Genomic DNA, 26133 nt, shown 5'->3' with positions numbered 1-26133 from the left:
CTACAGAAGGGTTCATTCTTCACAGAAAACATCAGAAAATATCATCATGTCAGTCTATGCTATGATCTATATAGCATCCTGTATCCTGAATACTCTACACAGCTATTTCCCCATCTCACAAAGGATATAGCTGATCAGGGAAAGGTACAGGAAAGCCACAAAACTATGGGACTGCTTCTGTTGGCAGAATGACTACAATTCCTCAACCTGAAAGCAAGACAAAGAGGCTCAGAGGGTGCCTATGAAACCATTTTGGCATGGAGATGGTGGGCAGGATTGACAGCAGTCAACTGCCAACTGGTCTCACCCAGCACAAGAGGCAGGGAGCGTAAAATAAGTGTAACAGGTGGCATCTCTGAACACCAGGAGACGTTTTTCTTTCACACATTTATTGTATTTCAGGTATTTCAGGTATTTCAGCTGTGGCGCTTGCTGCCACAGGGTGTTGTCGCTGCCAAAGTGTACCTAGGTTTAAAAAAGTCACTGGACAAGTTCATGAAAGAAAAAAATACATCGAGCGCTATTAAAAACAAGAAATCATGTCTAGATCTGAAAACTCATGAGCTGTAAACCATTAGATGCTAAAACAATATTCTCGGAACATATGTCTAAGTGCTTGCATGCTTTTACAAAGTTATTTGATTTCATCCACTATTGGGTACAGGGAACACACATGGCACACGTGAACTTTTGGTATGACCTGGTCCATCTCTTCTGTCACTTTCACTGCTTTTTCCATGCTGCAGCCAGTTCAGTGTGTCCTGAATTCGAGACTTGTAAGCTCACCTAGGGCAGGAGCAAACTATGCAGGGCAGCACGTATAGAGGGCAACAGGCTGCACACTCCTTCTCTTGTGTTCCAGCTCTGTTGGGCTGCACGGAGGACCTGCAAAACCAGCCGATCTGACCTCCCAGGGATTTGCTGAGAATGAGGGGGATATTGAGAGAGCAAGTTGGTGACTTATCCAAATGCCAAGGATGGCTGAAACTGCTTTCAAATACTGTTGGCTCTGCAGTGGTGAGGAAGATCGATCTTCTGTGCTGAGGGATGGCCCGGTGCTCGGGACTGAGATCATCTGTACGAAGACAACTCCACTGGGGAAGCCCGGCAATCAGGATGCTGCGCACGATCAGGAAGTGACCTAGAAGACTATGGCTGTGGTTTTTGAAAAGGTGACTGATTTTGGCTCAGGCCTATCCCCTTTATTTCTGTAGAAGCAGAGTTAAATGAAATCCACAAGGCACTTCCTGAAATCCCACCAAATCTACTTCCAAACTTTTTCTAATAACCAGAGGCAGAAGATTTCTTCCATAAAATATTTCAACACATTAACATATCTGTGAATTAAGATGCTTCTAAAAAGATATTATTGGGGGTAAATTTCTCCATTCATTTTTTTTTTTCAGTGGAATAAGCATAGCATTGAAGTACAGGGAAGCTCAACTATTATCTCATAGTTTTTTTTTTTTTTTTTTTTTTTTTTTATTATAGACTTTTTATCCACATGAATGATAAAGAAACTACAACAGAGTTAAATACCTTTTTTGATAACAGTGATTATATTCTTAATTACACTCAATATTAAATTGTAAAATATTTCCAGAGGAGTACAATCTTAATTCATACAGCAGGCAAAATACCAGAGGAAGAAGGGGCCAAGGGAGAAGGGTGGGAGAGTTTCCAGTCTGCTTTTAAAAAGCACTGTGTATGGCTAACGCTTTTTTATCCACCCATTCACATGTGGTTCTGGCCCATCTGATACGATGCGCATTTCTTTCCATAAAACAATCACTATCCCCAAGCAAAAGATGAACTGGCAGATGTTGTCAAGTGTTTGTGGCGTTGAAAGGATCATCAGTTCCCTTCACAGCTTATCTGTATGGTTCATCAAAAGCATTTTCTCTATCAAGTTCAGTAGTCCTTCTAAAAACACAAAGACTTAAACTTTGGTACCACCAAAAAAGATCCAGGACAGGCATTTTTTGATTTTTTTGTTGTTTTGTTTTTACTAATAAATGGCTGCTACATTCTATTTTACATGGTTGTCCATGATGCTTTGAGGTCACTTGTCCTTGGGTTCAGAGGAACCTGATCTGTTTTGTTTGTTCTTTAAATTTCCAAGCCCTTCCATTGTCTCAGTCTTTATACAAGTCAGATTTCTGAGTGGTGGGTTATAACTTACAAGGTAACAGCTGCAAAAGATCCTGCGCTTCTAGGAATAAATAAACAAAACAAAAACAAAGAGGAAAGGTTACCAACCCTAAACCCAAGTTTGAGATTTCTTTACTTGCAAAATTACAACATTTATTTGCAATCCCCACGAAAGGGATACACAAAAGTGACCTGCTTCAGAAGCTTCCTCTGAGACTTTGCTAGCTAACATTTGCAGAGTCTCATGGAAATACTTCATTAAAGATGAGGCACAAAGTGTAACTGACTGCAGTATGACCAAACGCGACCAGACATTCTGTGGAAAGGCAGGTCCAACAAGAGCAACACAAGATTGTGGGAAAACACAGGGCATTAACTGCTCTGTACTGCACGGGGTCTTCGCTCCCTCTGTGCACCGTGTGGTATGTATGTGCATGCACGTTTCTTCTGGAGGCAACTCTTTCCTGCTTGGCACATTGAGAATCTGAAATTGCTTCTGAGCAATATAGTTGTGATTCTCTGCTTGACTGATTTAGCTTAGCAGTTAAGTAACAGCTAATCTTTCAAAAGCACTGGGGCCTACTCGGAGAAATCCCTGTTGTCTGCAGGGATGGTGTGTCACTGGAAACAAAAACAGCATGAGAAATGCGTCCATCCTTCACTCTCAGCAAACAAGCAGGGAACGCTCGTAGCTGTGATGCCAGCACCTCCCTTGCAGGGATTGTCAGCTGATGAAAACCTGATGCTGAGAACAAACGGTGCCGTTCATCTGATGCTGCCATCCTCAGGCTGACTTTTATTGTAGATCAGTGCTTTGGACAACACGCTTAGGGCAGGATCCCCTGCTTCTCATTCAGCATGGCATACTGTTTTATTCAGGATATTAATATTACTGAATTTATTTTAAATTGGTGCTCAGATTAATGTAGACTCAGCTGGAAAATGCTGGCAGTCAGTAAGAAAGCATGCAGAAGAGGGCAAAACCGACCAACTTAATGCTTAGATTAATCTCCTTATCTCAGCAGGCAGAGCTCAAGACCACAGATACTGGTTATCTGGTTACTCTGTGATTACTCCTGATGTTTTTTATTCGTAAATATCTGCTTCTTCCATAGCTCAGACAAACTTCCGTCACTGATACAATCAAAGCCTTATTCAGATGCCCCAGACTTTCTTCTCAATTCCTTTCCTTTGTGCATTATTGAGGTCTCTGTACATGAATTGCTCTTTATTTTTCCAGTCTGCCTACTCCACCTCAAGAATATTTTTGCTGAATCCACAAGCCAAATTCCATGGCATAACACAGTAGCAGAGCTACTGACTTTTTGCCTCTCTGTCTCCAAGCCTCATTCTCCTTGTTTTACCATAAAAAACAGAGAACGTCATTTAAAGGCTTTAGCACCAGGAACTGGAATCTCCCAGGTCACTGATGACGGAGACAATGGTTATTCTCACCGAATGCTTCTGAAAAACACTCCTGAAAAAATATGGTGTTGGGTGCAGGAAGATCCTGCAATGCATCTGCAGGAGACTGAACACCGTAGATCTGCAAGGCTCCCAAACTGTACTGCTCTTTCCTGGCATTGGTTCAACTCAAGTCTGTCCTCAGAAGCTCTGTTATGGGCACGAAAAACCCATCCCTACCTGCCTGTATGTGAACTTTTACTGCATGCTGAATGTCAAGGTAGTTTCCCTCCTTCTGCCAAAGGTCCATTACCTTGCGGCCACTTTCCAGTGTCGGAGAGTAGAAGTACTTGCTCAGGCTACTAGGCTGGATTCACCCAATGGTCAACTCTCACTGCTACGTCCTACCCCAGTGAAAGCTAGCAATTTGTGTGACATGTCTGAGATTAGCTTCAGACCACAGCACAACACATCCATAGGCAGAGTTGTTAGGCCAGAACCAGTAATGTCACACAACAAAATGATTCAGTCCTCACAGTGGCTGCAGAGAACAAGACAATGGCCAGGCCAGGCAGAATAACACCTCTTCTATCACAAACTTACCTTTAGCTTTTGCTGAGGTGTGCACCGAGCTTTTCTTTCCTGATCAAGCTTGCTGCATAGGGAATCTGCAATGACACAGAAACAAAGCCACTGCTTTACGCTGTAAGAATGCTGAAGCAGAAATGAAATAAAAATGGCCGTGATTACACAACAGACAGGTCTTAAAATCCAGTGTAAAAGATGTCTTGTGATGTTTTGTTCATACCAGTTGCTGACAAAAATGGAAAGACTGCCCATTCTTGCTACCTGCAAAATGATAAAAATCAGCTGTCTGTAACAAAAGGCAAAAAACACTGATCTCTGAGCAGCCAAAATACAGCAGGTTGGGAGTATGAGTCTTCATATATTTATATCACCATAATTAGAAAGTTCTTAATAGCTATCTCTGACTTGCACCAACCTGAGGAAAGCCACTGAAGTGGAACAAATAATTAAAGGAAAACAGAGAACATTGGCATATTAGGGAACATGGTTATATTTAGAAACAAAGTGGGATGATGTGTTCACAGGCTACAGGGAATGCAGTAAGGGGCAGCTCTTTTTCAATGCTGGGCCTTTAGAATGCAACAAAACTAAATTGCTCTGAGATTTCTCCATTAGCTGGGAATCCAAGTGTCTACAAATTCACTATTCTTCAGTGCTACCTTCTGTAAGGACTGTGGAAGGAATTCATGTTGGGATCATAAAATTTGTGTTTCTACACTCCCAGGTGCTGCTGCACACCGAGGTGACCTGCTTCTGCTGCCAGCACTCCAGAATATAGCCAGGAATAATGTCAAATATGTTACTGTGAGCTGGCAAATGGGCTGAACTCAAGTCAGGAGCAAAGCCTACAGCTGCAGTAACAGCAAAGGGAGTAGATGGGCACATGCACTGAGTTCAAGCAACCTGCCCTGCATTGGTAATAACATACCAGTACCAGGTGAATTTGCATCTGTATCCACAATTTCCCTAACGTGCATTCTTGTACACCCCTGTTCTGGTTTTATCTGCATCATGCCCACAGCGTGTGGGGACATTTGTGTGAATTGTGCTCAGCCTGCCTCTGGACTGCTAGTTTACACCAGTATCTGCAGTGTCATCTCTCACACAGCCTATCTGTCCATGCCTGCCTCAGTAAGGAAAAGGGAAGGCTGGGTCTGAGAGGAAAGAAAGGGACGTCTGCAGCTCAGGAGCTAACCCTTTTGCTTCTCAGGAAAGGAGGTCAATCTGACTGAAAGACGCAGCACCAGGAAGAAGCAGTGTCCGTAAAGATGAATTGTCTGAACGAAAGCAGAAGCCTTTCACAGGAGGCATGCCACTTCTCTTACATAGTCCTGGGGAAAGGGAAATGTCTGTGTACAAACCGAGAAGCCCAAACCATTGGCGACCTGAAGGAACCCATGATCTAGGTGTTTTGTCTGACTACTTTTACAATCCTACCCTTCACAGAAGCTGAAAATGATCAGGAAACTTGCTGCTAGATCCCCCCAAAACAGAGCTCTCCTCTCCACTGAGTACTGGGACAGGAAACAGTGTTTGCAAAGGATGGAAAACTCCTCTCCAAACTGCACCAGAGAGAGTTGTGCAAAGAAAGTTTTTATCAGATCACCCATTTGCTTGATTTATATCATTACTTCTGAGCTAACAGGGTCAGTGCAAATCTGGAAGCAAAGGGAGCCACAAACAAACTGTCTGGATAAGCACCTTTCAGCTGAGACCTGTGATGTTTCTGCCGGCTGCTTTATTCCTCTCTCCCACTCGTAACAGCAAATAGGCAACATCAGTTTGCATGGCCGTCAATTATATAGGACATCTCCCAAGCTGTACTGACCTAGATAATACAACGCGGTACATTCTGTCAGAAATGTACTGTTCTTAATCCACTTTTCTGCTATATTTGGCACATCAGCATCTTTTCAATGTGTGTTGGTTTGTCCATGCTCCTGGTAATAAGTGAAACTGAGAGGCGTGGGTGTTCAATAGGGACAATGACTACTTTCCTCACAAGTTAAATCACCTATAATGTCATCTGCTACTTTTTGTGTTGGATGAACGTGTCGTGACTCCAGGGCTGCAGCGGAACAACATTTGGGGCTGTTCACAATACTACGAAAGGGGACCTTTAGTGCATCCAAGGTGAGTGCTCTGATGAAGACCAGATCAGCACTTAAATGGGTATGAAGATCCAGTCTGGCCCCTTATCAAAGGCCACACACCCCTGCCAACAACAGCAAAAAGCAGATGGTTGTGTGTTGGGTTTTAAGCATCAAGCAGTAAGACTCTCATGATTAAGCCTACGTAAACTGGAAATAAAGTGCAATAGCAGCAGATCTGTATGGTGCAGGAGAAAATGCCAGTATCCGTGCTACATTTGCCTTAGGTTTTTCCTTCAGGATACCTATAACCTGAGCCTGGGTACTGATCATGCACTAAGAACTGGAGCACATTCAGTGCATTCCTGGAGCACACCTGCTTTTCCTTCATCCATAAGGAATCCAGTTTGCAAGCTCTGAGTATGTTCCACAATATGATCTGAAGCACCCATAAGCAGGTAGAACTGGGGATTCAAGTCCAAAGCACATGCCTGATCTCTGCTACACGTGGACAAAAAGCAGCTGCTCTACACCATCCTCTTTAGGAGACTTTGCCTTTTAGGTGGGGTACACAATGATACATCACCCTGACTTTTATTGCTCAAACAGGGAATCTCCATTACTCCAAAGCACTAACGTGTACCTACAAGTATTTAGTTAAACAATTTGCATTGCCAGAGAGTGCACATGATAATTTAGTGGGAGCACTGTCCAGCCAAGACAGCCCTTCCAAACACAAAACGTATTTATGCAGGAAAAGAGACAGATGCACAGCTGAACTACCAGTGGAAAACTACAGTTTCTGCACATGTGATGCTTTGGGATGAAACGTTGTGAGGGATTAAACAGAAGAAAAATCATGCGCTGAGCCTTTGACAGCTGGAGTAGGAATCAAAGTGCCAACAGCTTGCCCTGGGGGGGGGTGTCTCTTCACTACTGCCCTGTGAAAGTAGTTATAGCTGTGCAGGCTGAGTTCAGAGACTCTTCCATCCCGTACGTGCTCACAGCAGCACACCTGCCCGCACAGCATGCACGGCGATTGAGAGCCAAGGCTGGAGTATGCAGTCCCTTTCCTATGTACTTTTACTGGCATACCTGAATACTACAGAAAAAGGATTCTGCATGCAGGCAGCAGCAGAGGCTGGCTTGTGGCTCTTTGGTATGTATGGATCCTTTTTTTTTTTTTTTTTTTAAATCAGAATTTTTGCAGTTTGTAAAGTAAAGGAAGTTTTTACTTTTCTTTCTCATAAAAAAAATAATTCCACAAGCATTCATTTCCTTTAACGTTTAAATTTCCTGGAGGAAGAGGTGCAGCTCCATCCTATTAGTTCAAGGTATACCCAGATTCATTGTCAAGATACAGGTTTTGCTCACATGTCTTCTAAAAGCAGTCAGTAGAAAATAAAATTCTGGAGAAAATGGTACTTATTGGCTCACTTTTCTCTACACAGTCAGGGACCTGTATGCTATATTCAGCATCAGAAGGACATCTTCCCAAATAGTGCTACCAAACCTGGGAATTGAATTCTGTCTGGGATTATGTATATGGAACTAAATACCATCCTTATTTAACTACAGTCAATTCCACAAAAAAAATAAATGAAGATAACAGAACATATAGAAGCAGACCTGCAGTATCATCACAACTGCTAAAGCACAAAAGAGTAAACTCAGAAATAAAATGGAGTTTACATCTGCAAGACTGGCCACAAGTATATGGCTACATACGCACAAGCATCGAACTACAAGATAAAACATTTCTCCTTTTTTTTTTTTTTTTGGTAATGAAAACTGTCTTGGAGTCATCAAGACAGAGTGAACACAGAGTTCCAGAAACATTCTTTTCCTTGTTATTATCTGGGTGTTAGTGGATGTACACTTCAGCGAAGACACAACTCAAGAAATTCCAGTGCAATCTTGCTGAACTGATGTTTGCTTCTAACATTCTTGTCAAGGGCAATCGATCTAGTTGGACCACTTTAAACAGAGGACCAAACCAGAATTCCCAATAAAGCACTGCTATTTCCCATTTCCACTTTTCAAATATGGAGTGTCAGGCAAGCAGTGATTGACATTTCTGCATATACACATGATAATATTGTACATTAGTTGTCGTTGTACAAAGCACCAACTTTCCATGTATAACAAAAAATCAGAAGTGAATCTACTGGTGCTTTTCCTAACACCAGTAGGATCCTAAGGGACATGATCTCATACCTCTGAAGACCTAGGAATACCACCCCATGGTAGATTTTTTTTTTTTTCTTTGAAACAGTCTTTGTCAATCTTTAAAGAACAGGATGAAAGATGATGCAGACAGAAATCAATTTTTGCAGGCAGATAGTTCCTGATTTATTTTATTGTCTGCCTCTGAAGAACACAGTTTATTCAAAGTAACACTGAGGGTCGGAGGCCATTAAATATTAGAGGAGTTCTAGCTGAACCCAGCTTTGAGGTCAGAGCATTATTACCAGCCCAAAGTTAGGCCAGTAGGGAGACGGTCAATTCACTGGAGTGAATACAAAAACCAACCAAACCAACATTTTCCACTTGAATAGAATTTCAGAACAATTCACATTTCCAACGTCTCAAAAAGCTACTGCCTTTTATCCCCACGTAGAAGTAATGGGATTGATCACTACCTGATCTTAGCTATCTGAGTCACAATGGCAGGATGACAAACACTTTTTCTTTTTAGCCTTTCCTGATGGATAGGCTACAGCTCTGGTTTCCACCTGTGGATAGCATTTCCTGGGAATCTACAAGCTACTTTTAAAGGAACTCTAACAAGAAATGAAGAAAGGCCAGCCTGTTTGCAGTAGGTTTAAATTTGTTATTTAGTGATCTACTCTTTTGCTGTGCTGTTTTAGAGGGGTTCATAAACATAAATGGATAAAAATAAGCATGCCAGAAATGCTGCTTCTGATCTGTTTCTCCTGTCAGGAAGAAAGTTCATGCTTTTTAAATTTGATCCACTAATGCAGTTGCCCAGAAGACAAGACCAAACAGATGCAGAGACTCCAGCAGGAGCTAAATCAGTACTACGTCAGGGTGGTTGGGCTGTCCTGACAGATAAATTCTGGTCATAACGGACAGAAACCAACAACTATGAAGCCAGGTGAGCTGTTATGAGTTTGCACCACGTGTGCCATATTAGAATTTACCCCAGTTGCTGGACAGTGATTTCTTCTCAGTGGCCTTTCAGTATAGCTTAATTCTTAATTAACAGAAGCTGGATAACCCATGCCTGAAGCAAATCATGACCTCCGACTCCATGTGCTGTACTTAGCCTTTTGGGAGACAATGCTTTGAGGAAGGAAGAAAAGAAAAATGCACTCATTGATTTAAGATCTATATTCTTGTTAAATATGATGATTGATTGCTCCTTGGCACTTGGCCGAAAGCTTGGCACACACTCGTTTGCAACGCTTCCTGGTAGCTGCTCCAGGCTCTCTGACCAACTCCTTTCTTAACAGAATCTGCCAGTGGCCACACAGCTCCAGCCACCTACCAAGCCAGGTTATGTCCAAAGAAGTCAATATCCATTTCAGAGGATGTAACAGAACAGAGCCCACCCCTCCGTCTTCCCAAAGATCTGAGCCTTGTTCCTGACTTTCAGGAAGGCATAAAATAATTTTTAAAGGTCCGGAGTGGACAAAGAATTAAAATTACAGCTCATTGATTAAACACTGTTTTATGTGAGGCTTTTAATGAAGAACGTTAAACCCATGTCACGTCCTGGCTGCTGTGTGCAGTGATTGCAGAGTAACAGCAGAGGGCACCTGGAGCCTGAGCCATCGCCTCCCAGACCTGCCATCCCAACTCAGCCCGACTTCCCTGCACGTGCTCACTCCTCTGCCAATTTGTCACCACGTTCTGCATTGCAGTTTCACAATGTCATTGAAGAACTGTGATGAAAAAAAGTGTTGTGTTCAATGTTAAGCATGGGCTGGGCACAAAACGCTGCTCTCAAACAGGCCTTCAGTTTTTGTTCACACCACAAAGTTGTCATGTTTCTCAAGGAGATGTCACTTCTACATTTTGCATGCAGTGTTCAAAGGCAATCGTATTTGGGTAAGTTTTTCAAGCATAGATTCAGTTTGCTGTATTCCAGAACTTTTCTGACACACCAAATGCTCACGGGCTGTTTAATTCTGTGATTCTGACTATTCTGTTACTCAGCAAGGGGAGGCTGGAACAATTTCAGTTTAGAGACACTGAAATCTTTGCTCTGGCAAAACATACACATGGTACATGCTTTTTACAAGAGTTCTTTTAAACAAAGAGATGCCTTTATGATCATGCATAAGTGTTCAGAAAGAACTAAATTAAGTTGTATATTCCCTCAACGTTGAGAAGAGCCAAAAAAAAAAAAAAACCTGTCATTCATATGAGCTTTAAAATAAAAAAGCAATTAAGCCAAATTCTGTAGCTAGTTAAACCAGTAAATTCTGTGTTTAATCCTATACAGTTATACACCTATGAAGCTGTAAGTAAAACTAAGATTTGAGTATGTATTAAAAACTTCTGCTTTTCTCTTTGTACTCCAGTGTTAACGAGAAAATTAAGTGTGGGCAGCTTTGTGAAAGCAATGATGCAATATTCCAGGTATATACAAAACAATCTACCTCTGTTAAAAATGACAGAAAAAATAAGTCAAAAGAAACCATGCTTTTTATGTAACCTACCAAAAGATTTAATTCATCCATGGCATAAACCAAGAAGGCCAATGGAGTTATATCATTAGCACATTCAGCTCATTAATCTAAAGCCAGATATAACCATACAGAATACATTCACATGAACTTAAAGTAACTGCAGGGATTATCACATCAGAAGTCCTGACTCTATTTCAGTTATTAACCAAAACATCGCTAACAATTTCTGCACCCAGCTTAAACAGACACCCTAGTTATTTGCTGCAGTCTCTCAGTTCTTCATATGCAAACATCCTTTTATTGGTCTCGCTGTTGTACTACTTGCCTCGCCAATATCAGGACGGATACCCAAATGCAAACGTAAAGACTTACTGATGCTTTGGCAACATTTCTCTTAACAATACTAAAGGCAGGCAGCCAGTGAGTGAAGAGGTTCTGAACGGCTGGTACAGTACATTAAGTGTGGAAACTAGTTTCTGTAGAAACTAGATTCTGTAAGTACATTCAAGCAGCTCTGTTTAATGATTAAATGACTATTAGTCTTTCTGTAGCATGTACCACTAATGAAAAGGGTGTGAATTACATGATTATATTTCTTTTTCTGCCCAAGAAAAAGAACTATGCTGAATCTTGTGATTTCTCCACTTCTTGTTAATATGAGAAACCATCACAGCTGGTTTGCTGAAGGTCTGGGATGTCTGCTTTCAGAAACAACTTCACGATTCTGCCACAAAGTGAATGACAGAGATGATCTGTTCCTTCTCACCTTGGGAGGGAGAGTTAGCTAGATTCAAGTTCAGCTGACATGAGAGATAAAGGCTGAAATGGGCCCACAAACTTTGTGCTTAAATATGCTTCACAGCAGGAGCCGGACAGTCACCTGCCCGAAGTCCAAAGCAGCAGGGGAAGTGCTTTTCAGGATGACATCCTGATGACCATCTTCTGTCACATTGCAATTTACAGATTGAGCCAAACTCCCTGCCAGGCATTGAGGGACAAGGGGGAATGCAGTACAACTGGATATGTTAAGGAGTGGAGACCAGCAGCAAAAACAAGTCCAAAGATGTTCAGGACTCGATTTTCTCCATAAACAATCTCTTTCCAGCACCCTCCATCTCTCATTGAAATCTCTGAAGTCAGCAGGAACAGAGCTGAGATGTTCGGCAGCTCTAAAAATAAGGCTGCTCCTAAATGCCTTTAAACATAGGTGCACATGCTTGACAATCCTGGCCTTCAGCTTCATTTTTATGTCCTAACCCATCAAGTAGAAAATGACAGTAACAGAAGGCTGGATGACCGCCTCCCAGCCCCAGGGTCTGGTCTGTGCCAAGCACTAGGAAAATTTAGATGCTTGAGCACAGGGCTGATTCAGACAAGTGGAGATCTTTGGCAAGCCTGCCTCAAAAACTGTTGAATGTCAGACTGATCACAGACAAAGCACTAACAAAACAAACACTGCCTGACAGCCTCCCGTTCTCTAGGATGGCCAGCTCGTAATACTGCATTTGTGCTCCACTAAGCAGTATCTGAGTAAGAAACAACTTCACATACTCCACTCTTTGCTTGTTTTGGATTCAGTTAGGCCCTGAACGCCAAATTTTCAAAACAGGACACTGGTATGCAAGGGTCTAGAGCTGCACAATCTCACACACACATGCAAAATCCCACTTGATTTTAGAATAAACAAGCAATAGAGCAAACAGCAATGTGTGCATACAGTGAACTGCGTTTTGGCAACTGGATCATTTACTGCTGAGTTAAGCACTTACTCTAATGGCTGAAATTTGAAAAAAACACATCCTAAGGTTTATTTGCCAGGGCTGAACTGCACCCCTTGGCAACTCTTCCAAGTATTTAACTGCTTAGGGTTTACTGACTCAGTCCTCATGTTTCTCTCTGAAGAAGCACCTCTCGGTGTTCAGTCAACACATCCCATTTAGTTGAAACATGAAGACCCATCTGGTTACTGTATGAAAGTAAATCTCCAGGTAATTAGACTCTAAACCAGTTGAGAACTGCATGCTTACGTCTTGCTAAGCATAAGGTAATACGAGCTCAGTAATACTGCATCTGCATGGCTTGCAAAGGAAAGGCTTGAGGAGTGTACTTATAAAAAAAAAAAAACAACACAAAGTGATAGTTCATAACATTTTTAGTAGAATACAAACTTACGATTTGTAGTTGCTGTACCATTTCTTCTCTGTATGCCAGCTCCCGTTTCATCTGATCTTGAAAATTATCTATAATTAAGAGAAGAAAAAAGTAGATGCAGTAGTTAGAACAGAGACCACAGCAGAATTCATATAAATGCAACCACTGCTGAGGAACTATGAAGCACCACAAAGCCTTTCACCCAACTAAAAGATTGCCTAATGGAAACTTCTTATCTAGTAGGAGACACTGTAGGCAACAGAAAAGCTTGGAAAAAAATGATTCAGCTAGCAAACGTAGACTGCTAAGGTTCTGTTGCTAACATTCATTCCCACAATGATTTTCTCAATGGGCCAGACTCTGCAGTCATCAGTCAAACTTCTACAGACACTGGAAAGAACAGCAAAAACTGCTTTGCTTTGGTATAAATCTGTTGACATCAATAGGGATGTCCAATATGTGAGAACAGAAGGCGTTCAAGGATGCAGGGTTTGATTTGTAGTTCATAACATTATGCTGACGGCTTTGAACACAATTCAAAAAATTAAAGTTCCTTAAACAGTGATGTGGAACTCAGATGGCAAAAAGTCTTTGAAATACAGATCACAGCTTCCATGACAGCTGGGTAACTGCACTGGCTCTGGTAGCTACTCCTTTCCCTATTTTCCTTCACTGTAACTATTTCAGACAAAACTTCATTTGGATAGAAGATTAGCTGCTGGCTTGTGATCCAGAACATTGCTATCAGAGGGTGGGAAAAATAAAAATATTTAAGAAGGAAAGAGCTTGGAGAGTTGCAGCATGATGGAGACACGGGTGCAGCGATGGACTATTAAACGTAGTAGGACAGAAAATCCACTCCAAGCAACACCATTTTGATCCAGGAGACAGAAGTCTGTCCCTGACCATAGGAGCAGCAAGGTGAATGCCAACAGAAAACAGCATGGGGCACCTCAGCACGCAGAGCTGTCAAGCCAGAGTGGGCTTGCCGAAGGGTACTGCAAGGCCAAGGCAGCTAGAATGGCTTATTTACAGTTAACAATTAAAAGAGTTAAACAGCCACATTGGCTGTTGGGACACGAACCCAGGACTCAGAAAGCCTGGGTTCAATATCTGCTCTACTGGGCTCCGTGCATGTGTCTCGCTATGCCTCATTTCATCACCAGTAAATCAGGAATAATAGCACTGCTTCATCTGCCAAGCACGTTGGAAGGATTAATAGATTAAATGACTGTGAGATACTTAGGTAGTGCAGTAATGGGAGTCACAGAAATACCTAAATTGCTCAGAAAGATTTGAGCCCAGGTGAGAGCATGCGGCTCCTATCAATGCTCCATGTGCTGGGACCTCACCCACTGCCAGCTCAGCCCCACAGGCTCACCACAAAAGCTCAACCCCAAAATCAGAATCAGGATGGCAGAGAGCAGCTGTGGCACAACACGGTGGAGAGGCAGGACGTACCTCGCCTGTGGGGAAAGGGGATGTGTCCCCACCAAGTGTGGGCACAGGAAGGGGCTGGAAGAAACACAAGGGGGAAGAGCTCTGTTATCTTTCATGAAAAAAATTTTGCCTTCTCTGAATGAAAACCAAAAGCTGTTTATTAAAAGACAAGGAGGCACTTTAGGATGACAAGAAAATGTCAGTGAAACAAAGAAAGAATGAGACGATTTGTCAGGCTGAAACCATCAGGAGTCCGGCGTGGCCACATTCAAAAGGACATGGTGACATATCTTAATGAATTTCTTGAGATTTCAAACAAAGATTTCAAACAAAGATTTCAAACAAAAGCCCACAGATTTTTTCAGCCTGTTTCCTCTGCTCCAACTTGACAAGTAAAGGAAGCCAACACAAATAAAAGCAGATTTGCAATTCCTCTCTTGCTTACCAAAATAGCTATGCAGTACAAAGAGGTGACAGTCCCCTGTTCTGTCACCGAATGCTGACAGAGCTGTGCTACCTGCTATGTGGATCCTCTTCCAGTTTCACTTTGACAGGAGCAGGCTACGCAGAGAAATCGGAGTCATCTCCTCAACACCTTCCTCCCTGACTGCCTCCTCACAGCTTCCTCACCTCCCAGAACAAACAGCTCGGAAATCCTGCTCAGCCCTGCGCTGCAAACGCCCAGACTCACTGTGGAAATGGGGTTAATGGTAAGGAGAACATTTTTTCCGGCAGCATTAACTGAGACTAACTGCATACAGACAAAGCCTGGCAATACCCAGGAGAAAAGTTATGAATATTTAAAGAGTTTTCTTAACACAAACTTAAATACTTTAACTATCCTACATCTCTGCTGTTTTACCATCGTGTTGTTAAATGCAGCTGGACAAAATGCGAGCCAGTCAACACCAAGGGTACGACCAGCGCAGGGCTCTGGGAGAACACGCTGCCACCATGCACAGGTGCATATATTCCTATCAGGTCAGCAAATTCTTCAAGAGGTCTTTTTGCTCTGTGTTGAGAGACTTTCTAGGCAAAAGGAAACCTTACCTGCAGCTTTGAAGTGCATTAGCAATATAAAAAATTAAGCTGCAAGCAGCAGAAGGCAAGGTCTGCTGCTTTATAAATGATCACAGCCATACCTGAAGCGGGTCAAGCCACAGAGAAGCGAGCAGCATTCTACTGCTGAATGAGCTTGCAAATAGGATCAGTTCTCATTTAACAGGCATTTCCACGACAAGAGCATAGAAACCAAAAACCATTTACACGTGAGACGGCATAGCAGTGTTGTGGTTATTGGTTTGATGCTATGCATGTCGACTGCCCCCAAAATGCTCTGTTCCAAATGTGAGACCCAAAGAAAGATGACTTGAGAGTTAACTCCAGGTAACCTGACAGGAACATTTTCTAGAGACTAGATAAAGCACTACTTTCCATGTCTCACATGTTGACTCCCTGCTGAAACAGCAATGAATTTTATCTTTTATAAAACCAATTGAGAAGACTTAAAAGCCAAACGCTTCTCATTTACCACTGCAAAGCACAGCGAGAACCACCACCACCCAAGAGTGAGAATTACCCTGGCAGTGTTTCTGTCCCCAGCAGCTTCATGGCTGGACAGAGGTTCAGTCCCAGCCCTACCAGCCCTCTGCCTGATGCTGCAGTGACCCAGACTGGGATATGAACCCTGTTATCCACTGTTTTTTGCTCCCTCCTATAGCCTCAGGCATCTCCAAGCCACGAGCAATACAATTTTAATTTTACCTCCACGTTCCTTTCACTGGATTTCCTAAAATTTCTCTCCCTAACGCCTTCCTACCCAACACCACCACAGGCTGTAAGTAACTTTGCCAGGAAATCCCAGCAAAACTAAGAGCTTCTAACCCCCAACCTGAAGCAGCAGCCCCATGTGGCAGCAAGAGCCTGGAGCAGACCCCATCTCTTTCAGTGCAACACAAACTTCTCTAGAGGACAAATCTTGGATTTTACACTTACTTGCTTTACAAAGACACATTTTTTTGTTTTATTATATGGGGAAGGGTTTTTTTTTGGTAAATCTAAATCTGTAAATAGGTTTTACGGTCACTTACATATATTGTTTATAGCACATTATCTGTTTTCTATTTTAATCCTGAAGAAAATTGACCACTACTTTGTGGTACGTTGAAACCACATATTTTTCAAGCCGGCATACACAGTTGCCACTTCCTTGTTTGGCCGTATGTGTTCTTTTCTTTTATTTGAATTGTATTTCATGTGGTTTAATTGCAGTGTTTATTTACATGGCAATGACAGAGCATTAATTTTACTGTAGAAGAACAAAAGGATAAATGAGTGACCTGAATGGCAAAACTCCAAGATGCCATTTCACCAATACCACACATCAAATATTTTGATCTACACAAATTATGTGAAAATTACCTCACTCCCAAACCCAAGTAATGACTGAATTTATATTGAAGGATGAGGTTATCTCCTTTCATTAATATCTATACCACCTCAGGCTCTTCTTTATTTATGAGGTTTTCAATATTTGGGCTAAAGATGGAATCATTTCCAGAGACCTGCCTTGTACTTTCTTGCTTCCCTGAACTTACCCTATCCGATGCTACAGAAAGTGGGAAAACATACGTTCTTTAAATAACAGGAAAACACCGTCTGTGTTCCCACCTCTTCTTCTGAGTCAGGGAGGTGCAACATTCCTCTGCTTGCAGCAGCGGTATTTGTTGAATTGTTTATCTCTGCGTACTGGCCATGTTGGTTTTTGTCTCTGGAGATTTTATGAAGGAACTTGGAGGTCTAAAAGAACAGAGAGTTTCTGAACTCTGTAAGAAACTATGGTAAACCATCATGAGAGTATTTTGCCTGACTGTTGGTGAGATATTTCAGTCACGTAGGAGTTAACAGAAGTTAGCAAAAGGCAGAACAGGCTGACAATTAGTCTGGGAAGGCTTTAAATATCTATCCGGGTTTGCTGTGAATCATATAGTGCTTCATCCATTTCTCAAAGGAAAACAACGACAAAGAGCCCTGTCAAACAACCCATCTCAAGAGGAAAAACCCAAACTGTTATTTCCACTCGTTAAACATGCTCCTTAAACTCCAAATCAATTCTCCAGCATCAGCTAGGACCACAAAAAGTTGTCCATAAATTACCCTGTCTTCAAAAGCCTCCAAGAAGCTGGTTAGGAAGACTGACATCCCTGTAGCCCCAGAAGTCCCCGACAGGTTTCCCTATATCCAGCCATTCCTTCCTGCAGAGAGGGAGCATGGCACAGGAAGTGGTGTGGTGGTTCTGTGCTGGAAGACCCCCTACCAACAGGCTTTAACAGATTTTTATTAGATCTGGGATCAAAGCTCACTGGGAGGCAGAGATACTCCCCATTTTCTACCCCTGCTGATGCGCTGCGTTCAGTGTTAACAAACACAGTCAAACATACACCAAAACAGACATCCAGCTTCAGATTTTCTCTACCAGAGACCTGCTTTGGCAGCCTCAAAAGCCACAGTGGACGTGCCATCAACCTCAGCAGAACTAAGCCAAAAATCCTGGCAACACAACTGAGAACATACTTCTCCCACTTTTAACAGCCCAACAACAACCAACAACCCACAAATAACACCAAAACCGCAGATAAGTGTCTTACTGAAGACAGGGAATGATGCATTTCCTTTCAACACCTGGAATTCCTGTTCTAGTCTCCTCCGTAAGTCGATTTGTTCAAACAAAACCTTCTGGAGTTCCTCTAACAAAGAGAAAAGTGCTTTTACTAATCTGTATAAATAATTCTTGAGTGAACATTCATAGAGCAATTCATTACTATAAGACAAAATATTTTAGCAGTTATAAAAAAAAAGTGTTGCATAGACCTACAATAGATTTTGTGCAGAAAGCCATGAATATAAATCAATGCAATATATTATTTTAAAGTATTATATTACAGTGTCATGTATTGATTGATATATATGCATTAATCTCAATTATATCCACCCAAAGGTCCATATATTATTCATATGTTACTTGACAAGCTTAAAATATGGTGCAGAACAAAAATGCCCCCTATTATCCTCATATTCTATTAAAACAAAGAGCAGTTTTATAACGTAAGAGGCCCTTATTTATTTTACCTTTCCCCATGTTTTCTACATCCTTCTTCAGTGAATGAGGTGGATTAGTTTCTTGTGTGTGTTCACCTTAAAAAAAAGAAAGAAAAAAAGTTATTGATTTACCGATACTGTTTTCCATCAGTATTGTCTTTACTATGCAACTGCTCCAGAGAATATGAAGCAAAAAAGGAAAAAAAAAATACAAAGAAAGAATAAGGTTAAGGTTTCTTTATGGCTTCCAAGTGTCATTCACAAACAGGACAAGCCCTGCCTGAGACCTCTGAAGTTCTGGCTCCTCTCAGGGTCTCAAGCGTACTACTGCACTCTGCTCAAACACTCTGCACTCTTGGCTCCAAAAACACTCTCTGTCAAATTTTACTGCCTAGACAGATTTTGTGAGCACAGCACATCTTTGTGTGCCTTGCAGAAGCGGCTGCAGGACTTGCATTTGTTTCTAGTTCAGTAAAGTGCCTACCCAACCACTGCTTCCTGCAGACGAGACTTGAGGTCTCCATGATACCAAGGAGAGCTCCTCTTCCACGTATTCTGCCAAACTGATCCACGCTTTCACTCCAACCCCTCGTGAAGATGCTCAAAGAATGACTAGAAGTGAGATGAGAAATGGGCAGAGCTTTGCCTACAGTCTCATCTCCTCTCTTCACAACAGGAAATCCATGCTTTCTAGCTGGGTAGGATCCTGTTCCAAAATCCACACAAAAAATCCTTTTTGCATGAGCCTTTTTGTCTTTGTTGTCTCTTTAATTTTATAATATTCTACAGCTCTATGCCAAGGACTTATTATAACTGTAAATAATTAACAACCAGCTGAGAAAAAATTGACGCCAGCTGGATTTGCATCTAAAGGATACACCTATGAGGTCAACAAAGTCAGAGACTTCTGTCTTTGGTTGCTTACATCACTCTTAGTGATACAGTAGTAAAAAAATTTCTAAATAACAGAGTTCCACTATTTCTGTACATATATATATATATATTGCTTCTTTCAGCCTTTTCCTTTACAAATAAAAACCAAGAAAACAAACAAACCACCACCAAGAAAAAAAAAATTTAACAAGGTATTATATTCACCTGGATGACAGTTTGACTTAAATACAAACCTTCTGACAGAAGGTTTTATTTTAATTATTCTCTGGAAGTGTGAATTTTTCCTCTAATTTCTATGAACAGGGTTTTGAAAAAAAAGCCTGGAAAACACATTTTTAAAAGACAAAATACCACTCTCAATGAAATAACTGGGAGATTTTCTATTACTTACAGTTGAAATATAAAAGGACTGTCAATAATTAAGAAAATATTTGGTAAGTAGTCAATTACCAAACTAATTGGACTAATTCTCGCTTTTGTCCAGACAGTAAATACACATCATTAAGTACTGTTGAATAACCACAAGAAAGACACACATGTAAAGCTACTCATATATTTACATATTTGGAAGAAAGAGTCATGGAGAGAATTTCTTGGCTTGGGGGAAAAATAAAAAGCTATAGCACTGAAGAAGTCACTGTACAACAGGTAAGATAGCAGCTACTTAAAAAACTCATATTGTCACAATGCATTGGATAGTAGGTTGTGACAGTATGCAAATTTGAAAGTTGAATTGGAAGGTCTTGTTTCATATGCAGTCAGAAATCTTTTCACAAAACATTTATTTCCGTTTTTAAAAATCGATGTATTCTTATATCCAGTAAACCTTGAAGTCATAATATATGAAATATATCCAATAGCTATGCATTTCAACATCTGCTCTCTCTTTTTATGTCCTTATTTAAAAAAAAAAAAAAAGTAATTGAGGCATACATATTTACACAACTGATACCCGGTGCCAGCAAGTCCATTTAAAAATCTGTTTACATAACACAATTATAAAAATACCATTTTTGTATTATATTTGGTATAAACATATAAACAAAGTATTTTCTACGAGTAAGCTGTCTCACCATATTAAAAGAAAAAACAAGCTTGAAAAAAAGAAAAATTTATCACTTTTGGGACAGCGGTTTGAAGCGTTCCCATAATGCAAAACGGCCTTTTTATTTTAGTTAACACAATCCAGTTTTAAATAGGACTGATAATAAAAGAAGTATTTTGTCAGATAAATATAGAATGAGGGCGCACAATCAAAAAGGAAGAAGTTTAGGGAGGGTATTTATTAAATTATAAATATTAGTGTATTTTCTCCAAACAATTTTATCTTAGCCATTCTTTTCTGAATGTTTTATGTGCAATTTTGAGGGAGAACAGACTCACAGACAGAAGGTATCAGTATTCTTCAAGAGTGAGAAGAGAAAGGGGAAGAGACGAGATCCTAGCACAGAGCATGGCAGCCACAGAGACGGCTCTTTCCCAGATGCTTGGTTGAGCTTTCAGGGCCGTATGCTTTGAGGCTGCGACCCTCTGGGACTTAAAGAACTTTTAACATTAAAATAAAAATAGGGGTGTGTAGTATGATGAAAAACTTCTCCAGCATCTATAGCCTCCCTACTAAGCTCCTGAAAAGGCTTATTAGAAAATCTACAACCCTTGCCTCCCAAATAAGTAAAGAACAGGACAGGAAAAGTGAAGGTATTTAAAGGCAAAACCCAGCACATCAGTTTTAAAGAATCAACTGTATTTTTAAACTGCTTTCTGATGTTCAAACAAGGCCTTGACATTATTATTGTTAATGGTAATAATGATAATAATCAGATGAGCTTCACCTTTCCAGTCCCCCTCAAAATGATAATCAGGAAACTGCTCTTCTCAGTTTTTCCATACTTCCCAGAGGCCTCATCATGTGTTGTGTACTGTTATACCTTAATTGAAAGGGAGGAGGTATTGAATATTTAACCAGCTTCCTTTCTCTTAAATGTTAATTAAAAGCTAAATAGGTGTTTAAAAACAAACAAACAGAAAGCCCAAAGAATTTTAATCAGTCTAAGAAAAAATCGCTTCCCCTCATAATAGCTCCACCATAACTCTCTTGGGCCTTGTCTGCTACACACAAACTTGGGCCTGCTCAGCAGCAGGTAAAACAGAAGCACTGAAAGCTGCTCAACCCCCCTCTGTGGACATCTAGGGTTTGTTTCTGAGAGGTTCAGCTTCGGCTTAGTCAGAAAAATTGACCTGTACCTCAACTGACTGCTAGCTAGGGGCCGGAGGGGACAAAGTATCCATGGGCACTCTGCAATGCCTTCCCTAAAGCTTTCGGTACCTCTGTTCTTGCCAATTAGCTCGGGTTCTTTCCAATTAGCGTAGGCATTTTTAATCTGGAATAAAAGTGGGTTATATTTTGGGGTTACATGAACGGCATTCTTATTCTTGAACATGAACATCCACCCACGGAGGAAAGGAGCAGTGGTGTCTGTGGGTAGGCATGACTTGAATTACTTTATCAACGCTCTGAAAACAGGAGGTCCCTTTTTGTACATCGCCACAACCTCAGCTCTTGGATGCCACCATTTCATTAGCTCTGCACTCACTGGAATAGTTAAGATTTGAATTAAAAAAAAAAAAAAAAAATAGTGCTCTGTCTGTAGCTGGGCATCAGCCTTGTTATTCCTGGATGGCACTATGTACCGCAGAGCACGCACAGCCTGCAGCTCATCCCTATGAGGTGAACTTCACGGTGAGACAGCCTGCAGCATTGACGGTCTACCAGGACCACCATAACTTAAAAGTTTGTTTGTTTGTTTTTGCTGGAGCGAGTGCTGTGCGCAGGCACAAAGACTGCGGTGCTGACGATATTGGTATCTTCTGGGTACAAATATATATTCATTTAAAAAATAAAGGCAGATGTGAACTGGCAGACTTCGAGAGCTCCAAAGGCTCCATCTGTATTTACAATTAATTACTTGCTTTAGGACACGCACAGTTCTTGCGTTTGTCCTGAAGAAATCCTACCAAAACACACCCTTACTGAAAATATTCATGCATCTTGAATATTCATGCCACATTTGGGGGATGAATAATCAATAGGCTAATCAGACCTTTGGAAAATATGCCTATTTTAGGAAACATAATAAGCATATTTTAAGTGCTTTTCTGTACTGGGGCTGATCCACACGCCTTGCAAAATCTGGAGATTCAAATGTTAATTTGCCTTGAAAGTGGTTTAACTTTAAAACAAACTAGTTCTATTTTTGCAGATATAAAGCCCAGTTTATAACCTCCATTTAAAGTTCAAAATGTGGACATCAGATTTTAAAACATCTGCAAAATATCTCTAACAGATAGAGGAAAAAACAGTTTGGGGATTTCACACTAAACATTCAAAAACTGTGACTGACAAAAAGTCCAATGTTTTAGACAACAAATCAATTGGTTTTTGGTCTGAGCCGCAGACATACATCTGGGAAGTATTTCATAACTTTATTCTAGAAGCACAGAATAGCATAGGGCTAGAACATTTCTAATTTTTGGTTTGTTTTAAATGGAAGGTGAGATTCTCACCAGCATCTGGAAGACAGGTCTTAAAAAAACCCACACACGAAAACAACACTGAATATTCTGAAACTTGCAAAAATAAAGAAATTCAACAATATTCTCCCCTTTTTAATAATTCAAAGAGAACTCCAAAACTCCTTAGTAACAACAGAAGAGAAAAGAGACAGGAATATTAAGTAAGGACCCAATCCTACTGCCTGTCTGCAGTTTTGTCTGCTGTGTGCATTCACGTATTCACATGCAACCTTATCTATTAATTTGCAGTATTGGGTCTCAAATTTAAATTTCACCCCCACTTCAACTTTTACCTTTGCTTTTTGGCAAACCTCTTCCATAATAAATTTTATGTCATTTAACTTCTGAATCCAGTGCTTTGCCACTCACTTATCCCCATAAAGACTATACAACTGTCCAGCTTGCCATACCTGACGTGCTGCGCTGTTTCCAATCCTCTATGAACTACCGTAAATCTATAGTAATTGCACTTATATTTTCAGAGTTATTCTGGATATATATTTATGAATAAATGAAAGAAGAATCTGGCTCACTGTTCCTTGTCTGAAGTTTCCCTGGACTGCTTGCCAAGCCATTTTTTTTAGAAATCAAAAGAAACAACACCGGGGAAATCATAACAAGATTTGAGAAGCTGGCTTCTAGCTGTTAACATCATTTACTTTTAGAGCTCACGTTTCTTATTAAAACAGATGCAAATTTAGATTGGTTTGGAAACAGCTTACAGAACTCAACTTCTCTTTAAAAAATATGCAGTATTTGCAAAACAGCATTACAATGCCACTGTGTGCCTGAGACGCACAGCTTCTCTACCCTTCAACTGCAGGTGCTGAAAGAGGGATGGGATAGCGAACTGCAGCTTTCAAAAAAAAAAAAAAAACAACAAAAAAAAAAACTAGTTACGTAAGTTGGTCACTGATATCTTTCAAAACAGCCATGGGAATATGAATAATTTTGAGCTCTTTTGGAGGACTGCCGGACCGAAAAGAAAAGGGGGATTTTCACCGACAGTTTACTGGCTGTGCAGCACGAACGGCTGCAGGACCATCAAGCCCTTATCGGTTTCAGCCTTGGAAATAGCTCTGCCTCGTGTGACTTTCCAAGTTCATTGGCACATTGAGAATACTAAGCAAACATATGCAAATGTTGTCTCTGGCACAGAAAATATGGCATTTGTTTTAGGACTCTTTTTGCTAAGTCTACTTAAGAAATACAAGTTGATCTCACATCAAGAGGAATTTTTCCAGAATCATTTAATCTTTCTTAATCGTATTAGGAACGCGCAGTGTTAAATAACTCATAAATGTATTGACTGTATTAAACAAATTGGAGAGCCAGAATATTCTGCAGAATGTTTTGACAATCAAGCACAAAAGCGCTGTGAATATAACCCACTAATTCTGGGCAAGATTAAGAAGGCCCAATCCTATATGAAGATACCGATATGAGTCTTGCTGAAGATAATGGGACTGCTCTTGCTTAGAGAGCACACAGAAAGCATTTTCAGAAATGAGCCCCTAAACATTTTACATTTCTTTACAGTCAATTTATCTCAGATCCAGTCCGGAGACCTTCTAACACCCAGGTGCTGCTCTCAGATTATTCAGTATCTTTAAGACTCTCCCCAGATTCAGAACACACAGGCTAGGTCATAACTTTGAAAACTGAAATTTACATTTAAATTTACCATGTAGATAAACATATAGCTGCCACGGACACATAATAACAATGAATACAAACATTTGGGTTTTATATAGAGAGAGGCGCTATAAAGTCTACGTAAAAAAGCAAAATATTGCCATAATTTACTTTTTAAAATGAACACAGATAGAATCATTTTTGAAAAGACAAAAAAAAAAAAAATTTCAAAATAAATTGGCTACAGGGCAGGACACTTCCTATGCACTATGTACTGTATTCCTAAAAATTCTCAGGTTCTTAAGGTTTAGTTCTACTAGTATCACTGTTGTGCTATCAGCAGTAATTGTTTGAAAGTACAGAAGGTAATTAGGTACTATCCACTGGTCCACAACCTTGATCAAACTCAATCACAGAATTGACAAAATCTAAAACACCAATAGGTTTCTTCCTGATGTACTATACCTAGAGTAGGTATAGAGTAGGTTTTATCCCGTATTCCTAAAAAATGCCCTTTAAAATGGGACAGATTTACAAATGTTTGTGATCTTTCAATTGTTCTCTGCTATTATATAAGATTTCTATAAGATCCCATTTCTTCATTTCCACTCCTTGTACAACTCTCTCTCCCCCCGCTTGCTCTCTCTGTCTCATTTGACAGGCAAATTTGCAGACATTGCCTGAGGATAACAACCTCGTTTGACAGTCAATTAACCGTGAATAGTCAAAGCCAAGGCAGTTTGCATTACATAAATGGAAAATTAGATTCCTTTTTCCCAAGAAACAAAACCCTCTCCTTAAGACACTGCAATAGACAACTTAGTATCAAAACTTCTAATCACGTCTTTCCCAAACCCCTTGGAGACATTTAGCAATCAGTAAAAGGTGGTTTCATTTAATTTGTATAATGTAATTTTTGTAAATGTATTATACATTTTGTGTAGAGATCATTATCATGGAGATAATATAAATGTTGGCATAGATGTCATAAAACACCTTTAATGTCTTTCTGACAGATATTAAAAGCAATAAGCTGTGATCCTTTTTAATGGAAGGTTTCAAAGAGAACATTTCAATTATTGTCATTTTATGCTTTTCCAGCCTGTTTCATTGTGTAACCTGATACATTTCTGAAATTTCTGCTGAAATATGCCCAGCAATTAATAATCTTATTCCTATTAATGTCACTGCTTTCCACCTATTTGCATTTTTCTCAGTTATATCTGCTTGCAATTGTTTTTATCTTTACCCTTGTACTAAATATTCAGACATTTGATTATGAATTTAAGTCTCTGTCTCTTTATCCTCTACCATCTTCTGAACCTACCTGCTATATCTCTCCAGAAGTCTCCTCCTGAAGGCTCTGAATCTGTGATGAAAAAATTATGCTCCTTGTTCTTATCTGAAATCCAAACAAAACACAGTGCTTAAAATGCTTTCGCCAGCAAGAA

General features: G+C 40.4%; 1 protein-coding gene across 1 annotated transcript in view; it reads right to left on the bottom strand.

The window, feature by feature from the left end:
• Positions 1-2070: 2070 nt before the first annotated feature.
• The window catches only part of SKOR2 (SKI family transcriptional corepressor 2), a 33908-nt gene continuing 9845 nt past the window's right edge, over positions 2071-26133 (bottom strand). The window contains exons 6-11 of the mRNA XM_040540586.1: positions 26010-26084; positions 18611-18676; positions 18130-18228; positions 13064-13131; positions 4159-4223; positions 2071-2212 (exon numbers count right to left, since the gene is read on the bottom strand). Coding sequence (XP_040396520.1) covers positions 4161-4223; positions 13064-13131; positions 18130-18228; positions 18611-18676; positions 26010-26084 — 371 coding nt within the window. The 3' untranslated portion in view covers positions 2071-2212; positions 4159-4160. The remainder of the gene's footprint in view (positions 2213-4158; positions 4224-13063; positions 13132-18129; positions 18229-18610; positions 18677-26009; positions 26085-26133) is intronic.

Source organism: Cygnus olor, chromosome Z (genome assembly GCF_009769625.2).
Source record: "Cygnus olor isolate bCygOlo1 chromosome Z, bCygOlo1.pri.v2, whole genome shotgun sequence".
Lineage (NCBI taxonomy): Eukaryota > Metazoa > Chordata > Aves > Anseriformes > Anatidae > Cygnus > Cygnus olor.
Note: the sequence above shows the minus strand (reverse complement) of the source record. Positions and strands in the feature narration are given on the sequence as shown.